Genomic DNA, 6,218 nt, shown 5'->3' on the forward strand with positions numbered 1-6,218 from the left:
TTTGACCACATGTTAAAATTGTGATAATTTAACTTTAAATATTATTAAATTACCGTCATGTGATCCAATAATAATAATTAAATTGTTGTAAGATACATCCATTGTTTCTTAAATGTATGTGAATAAAGTCACAATTAAATCATGACACTTTAGTTGTTAGAATCTTGTAAAAAGAGTTGACCTAACTATTAACTATATGTTTTAGCTCAGTGGTAAAGTTTCAATCCAATAATTAATATCAACACCAAGGTCACGAAAGCAATTGTTAGTGAACCTATGTTCTTGTATTGGCTTTAGGATGTTCGTAGGTAGAACACACTTTGTCTTATAAATACAGACCAAAACTAATATGAGGTTTCATCAAAGTGAAACAACATATCCACCCACCTACTTATAGAGTATAGTTAAGGCAGAAAAACTATGGAGTGCAAGAGTGAAGATCGTGTCTCAAAACTACTTGCTGCTCAAACCCATGTTTGGAATCACATTTTCAGCTTCATAAGTTCCATGTCCCTAAAATGTGCAATTGATTTGGAAATACCTGACATCATACACAAGCATGGTGAACCCATGCCACTCTCACAACTCACTGCTTCACTATCAATGAATCCTTCCAAAGCCAACAACATCTACCGGTTGATGCGAATCTTGACCCATTCTGGGTTCTTCTCTGAAGTGAAGGTGAATGAGAATGAGCTTGAAGTGGGTTATGCGTTGACTGATGCATCCACTTTGCTACTTAAGGACAACCCCTTGAGTGTGACACCTTTATTGCATGCCATGCTTGATCCAATTTTGACAAAGCCATATCATGAATTGGGTACATGGTTCAGGAATGATGATCCCTCGCCATTCCACACAGCGCATGGGATGAAAATATGGGACTACGCTGGGCGTGATCAAAAACTGAATAAGCTTTTCAATGATGCGATGGCGAGTGACGCTGAATTGGTTTCCAATGTGGTGATTGAGAGGTGTGGGGGAGTGTTGAAGGGGTTGGAGTCAGTTGTTGATGTTGGGGGAGGCACAGGTACCATGGCAAAGGCGATTGCCAACGCATTCCCTCACATAGACTGCACCGTATTTGATCTCCCACATGTTGTTGCCGACTTACAAGGATCTCAGAACTTAAAATTTGTTGGAGGTGACATGTTTGAGTGGGTTCCTCCTGCAGATGCCGTTCTGTTGAAGGTAAAATTTGATTATTAAAAGGTTTTTGTTTTGGAAATTGGTCCCTGATTGAGTTGATTGATGATGCAGTGGATATTGCATGACTGGAATGACGAGCAGTGTGTGAGAATACTGAAGAAATGCAAGGAGGGAGTAAAGAAGAAGGTGATAGCGATAGACATAGTGGTGGAGAGTGAAAAGGTTGATCATGAATCAACTGAAACACAGCTGATGGCTGATATGGTTGTGATGGCGTTGTATGCTGGAAAAGAGAGAACCGAGAAAGAGTGGGCTAAGATCATTTTCTCTGCTGGTTTCAGTGACTACAAGATAATTCCAGTGGTGGGTTTGAGGTCTCTGGTTGAGATTTATCCCTAACACTTAACTTCTTATGGACTGTACTCCAGTGGTGGGAAGGAGCAGCACTGCAACAATAAAGGCCCTTCAGTTTTTCTGTATTTCATTATGTTATGGACTTATGGAATCAATGAAATGTTTTTTCAAATTGTTTCTTAACTGTGTATGTCCCTCGCTTTCCTTTTTATATGATTAGTCTTTACCTTTTCTTTTGTGTTTGTGTTCACATCACTGTACCAGTAATTATCAGAGATTAAAAGCAGAATGCTGTGTGTGATAATTGACATTATATAAATATTTTACTTTTTTATTATTGTTTTTAAATAATAGATTTTATTAAATAATTTTGAAAAAGATAAATAATTTTTTTTATTAATATTTTTATTATTATTTTTTTAGATAAGAAATATTTTATTAAACAATTTTGACAAAGATTATTTTTCAGATTTTGTTTGTAAAATATCTTGTAGATAAGTAAGTATCAGAATATTGAATAATATATCAAAAATATAAAATTTTAGAAGAGTGAAGAAATTATCAAGAATTATCATTTGGTTATACGTTGTAGAAGTACATTTTTAAGCTCAATTTGTCTAGGAAGTGCACATTGGAAAATTGAATATTTGAACATGTTTCGACACTAAAATTTCATCATCTTTCACGTTTTTACGACTACAAATCGCATAGGGTGCTCCAGAAAGGTTCTTGGAGATGTTTTGGGCTGCTGGGAAACTCTTCATTCTTCTCTCGAGTTTTCATCTTCATCCATAAAGGTTTCTCACCTTTTGGATCGAGAAGGAAGATGGATCACCAAATTGAAAGTAGAAATACGAATGCGAAACGTCATTAAAGCGTGAGCAACTACAAGAACGTTGGATGTGGCGTCCGTAATATCGGATATTAATTATTGTAAAAATAACCATATATAATAAAATTATAAAAATTATTTATATTTAATTTTATAAATGTAATTTTATTATCTTATAAAATGTACATATAAAGTTAAATGATATTTGAGTTAAATCTGAAAATCATTCTCATACGGACTAAAGTAACATGATCAGGTACTTTTCTCCAAATTATTCCCAAATAAAATGAAACAATTGAGACGGTGCATTTTGTCGTCACTTTACCCTGTTAGGTATCTACACTTTTATGATGAAGGTCAATTCATGCCGTCTTCGGTTAGATTCAATTGTCGGTGTCGTTGCCATAAATTTTTGTGAAAACTACCGATGAAACATCATGGAATATTAGAAACAATATACACTAGAATCATTTTTTTATTAAAATAAATACATATTTTAATATTAATTTTACTGTAAAAACATAAACATCTATAATTCATAAATATCATGTTTCAAAAGTTCGGTATGGGAGGGGAGAGGTTTTATTTTGTTCTTATGTCATCACGAGAACATTGGCTTTCCGTGCCGTTTAAAAGGGATGGCATTAGATGTAGGCAAAAAATTCTATTTTATGATCCAATATACTCTCACTTCGATTCAATCCATTTAAGATCTATTTTTTTACAAATTTAATCTATTTAAAATCTATTTTATTGAATCTAAATTTTAATTTGATGTACATTTTATATATTTTATGGATTGGATATCCATTCTCTAAATATAGATTTTCAAATATGGATAATTCAAAAGATCTAATCCAAATTTTCAATTTAAAATTTTAGTTGAATTAGACTAAAGGTCGAGATGAACTAGCCCAAATTTGACCATATACGACTAAGTCAGCATGGTCCTATACGAAATTTATTTGTATTAGGCCAAATTCAATCAAGTTAGCCTCGTTCCAAATTTGGCCCTACTAGCCCTTGACCAAATTTGGAAGTATTCGGCCTAGTTCGCACCAACCTAAATTTGACCGTAGTGGTCTAAGTCGACCCTCGACGAAATTCGGCCGTATTCGACTAAGTCAGCCTCGAACAAATTTTTTTCATTTCGGTGGAGCCAACCAAAACTGAAATTTAGAAGTATTCAACCGAGTAGGCTTTAACCGAAATTCAATTGCATTCAATCGAGTCAGCCTTGGCTAAAATTTTGCAGTGTTTGTACGACTCGAGAAATTTAATTAATTAATAAATGATGGTAGTGGGAGCCTTTATGGCAATTTATGCTAGCTTTTATGATGTGAAAAAGTACTAGCTTAAATGGTTGAAAGTACTTGGTTATTATGAAAGGACTTGAGTTTGAGTCATATGTATGCCATATGTGTGTAATTTAATTGATTGTTGTTTTTTTTTATTAATAATATGCTTGATCATGATGAGTGATAATATAATCCTATACTTATAGGAATTATCATGAAACATGGATTGGTTGAATTGGTTGTACAATTGCTTAGGGATCGATTGGTTGTGTTTTCGAACCTTGGTAGACATTAAGCTTCCTTTTTGCTAAAATCGTTTTTGGCATGGATGAGAAAGCTCTGAGTTAATCAGCTGTTAATGGAATTTGATGGCCATTAACGAGTTTCTTAATGCCATTTTCGTTTTTATGAACAATTAAGAATAGTTAAGTGAGATTAAGGTGGAAAAAGGAGAGGAAGGGAGAAAGCAAGTGAGGGATTGGTTTTAGCAACGTAGAAAGTTTGCGTTTTGGGCTAAGTAGAGAGAGTATCAAGAGCTTAGAGAGAACTTGGAGAGGAGACAAGGGCTGGAACGATCGTGAGCAAGGAGAACTCAAGCAATTTCAAAATTTGGCAAGGATTACTAGGTTAGGGGAACTCTTTTGTGTGTACATTTATTTGATGATGTTTTCATAACATGAGGTGTGATTGTGGTGCCTCTACATGATCAAAAGTAATCTATTTTCGCGTTTATGAAAAATTTCCAGAAACCGCCTAGCGGCTTTGAAGGCCCGCCAGGCGATGTATGTGCATTGAACCTATTTTCTGGGTTTTTAATTGAACCGCCTGGCGGCTTCATCCTCACCGCCAGGCGACGCTAACTATGGTGGATGCTTTTGGGATGTTCTTTGTATTATGTGCTAATTGTGAGTTCTTGGAAATTTTAAGTACATCTATATGGGTGATGTTGATTATTTCGTAATAATTACTTTATTGATGTTTTATGATGATTAAATGGGTATGCATAACATGAAAGGTCCATGTTGGGTTGGGGGTAAATTGTTAATATGATTTGGGGAGTTTAATCATGGGGAAATTGAGAGCTTATGATTTTACATGATGAATATGCATGCAGGAAAATTGAATGGCTATGACTTTATGCAATGGACGAATGCTGAAATTGTTGATTTAGGGTTTTAGGGTTTACATAGGTGCAGAACAATCTGAGATTTTTCCAGAATTAAAACAACCCGGTTTCTAGGTTTTTGTTAAGAACCGCTTGGCAGTGAAGAGTTGCCGCCAGGCGATGCGCGTGGTGTTTTGTTCACAAAAAATTTTATTTTTCATGTTTTTGCGAAACAGGTAGTCGGTGCTGGTTTTGTATCGCCAGGTGCCAGGTTCCTGACTTCTCGGCGCTAGGCGCCACCATTTTTCTAGTTTGCGCAGTTTTCGTAAAACTACATTTCCCGATTCGTTAATCGTCCGATATAGGTGAAATTTTGACAGGTGGTCCATAACATGTAGTTCTTCATTTTGAACAGTGAGTTGAACTTTTCCCTTTTGGCAACACAATGAAAATCATCTTTGTTTGATGTTTTAGTTTTTTCTATTCTTTCTTCATACCATAATTCAGTTTGTTTGAAAGCAAACTCACATTTGAGGAAGTGAAAAGAAAAACTTCATAGTTGAACTATTATACAAAACTATATATGTTAATGAAGAATGCAAATCTGAAGTAATCTTATTTGAATGTTTCTTGTTCATTGCATTCAAACTTACATCTAGAAGCATCTTCGTTGGACTTTTCCTTTTGGTTTCCTCCATTCCTGCATTTTCTTACTATTATGTTTAACCTAGTGCTACAAAATATTAGTCGTTGACTACTGTGAAGTGTTTACTGATTGTTGTTATATCCATGAATATATTTGTTTATCTTTTGTATTGACATGCTTTGTTGTACATGGTGGACCTATTGTGGAAATAGATATATTTCATAGTTGATATTTTATGCACAATGTTTCTTTTCAGAAATATATCCTACAAATAGAAAGCACAAAAATTGTACACAGATAATATGTCAGAAAATATAACATAAATATAAAATGTTTTATACTTATTTCCTTTTTGCACCAAGAGAATAACATAACTCTTTTTCATGCAAGTAGTACATATACTATATAGGATATGCAAATATTACCTGTTTGTTTATGAATTGTAATATATTGTTGTTGAAACATGCAAATATGACTTGTTTCTTTATTTCACAACATAGTGATCTATTAAAAGAAAAAAGTTCTAATATCTTCTCCACTCGACATTGCAACTTTAGTAGGTGGAATAATCTTTTTAACAATATTTAGATCAAATGTTATTTTCTAAAATTACCTCAATCAAACCCGATTCAAGCATTAAAATTGAAATTTACATGTACATATTACATAAAATTAAAACCAATAACATTTTCACTAAAAAATTAGATAACAACAACAATGGTTGTACTCAAAGGTTTAATAGTTATAAAAAATGTAATGTATTCATTTCAATTTGAAGTAGTGCACAGTCAAAGTATGTTAAAAATAGTAAAACAGAATGGACACCAACAATTA

At 33.7% G+C, this 6,218-nt stretch overlaps 1 protein-coding gene across 1 annotated transcript; it reads left to right on the top strand.

The window, feature by feature from the left end:
• The first annotated feature begins 303 nt into the window (after positions 1-303).
• Positions 304-1,822, top strand: LOC114169946 (putative O-methyltransferase 3). Its single transcript, XM_028055355.2, has 2 exons — positions 304-1,191; positions 1,261-1,822. Exons 1-2 carry the CDS (start codon positions 421-423, stop codon positions 1,546-1,548), a joined length of 1,059 nt encoding a protein of 352 aa, XP_027911156.2. The 5' UTR covers positions 304-420; the 3' UTR covers positions 1,549-1,822.
• The last annotated feature ends 4,396 nt before the right edge of the window (positions 1,823-6,218 follow it).

Source organism: Vigna unguiculata, chromosome 11, assembly GCF_037176805.1.
Source record: "Vigna unguiculata cultivar grain cowpea cultivar isolate G323 ecotype 2 chromosome 11, ASM3717680v1, whole genome shotgun sequence".
In the NCBI taxonomy this organism is placed as follows: domain Eukaryota; kingdom Viridiplantae; phylum Streptophyta; class Magnoliopsida; order Fabales; family Fabaceae; genus Vigna; species Vigna unguiculata.

Bases quoted from the DNA above. Each gene is read 5' to 3' on its own strand.
- LOC114169946 (XM_028055355.2), top strand. From the start codon at position 421: ATGGAGTGCAAGAGTGAAGATCGTGTCTCAAAACTACTTGCTGCTCAA. The intron at 1,192-1,260 runs GTAAAATTTGAT...TTGATGATGCAG, and splicing joins CAGATGCCGTTCTGTTGAAG to TGGATATTGCATGACTGGAA.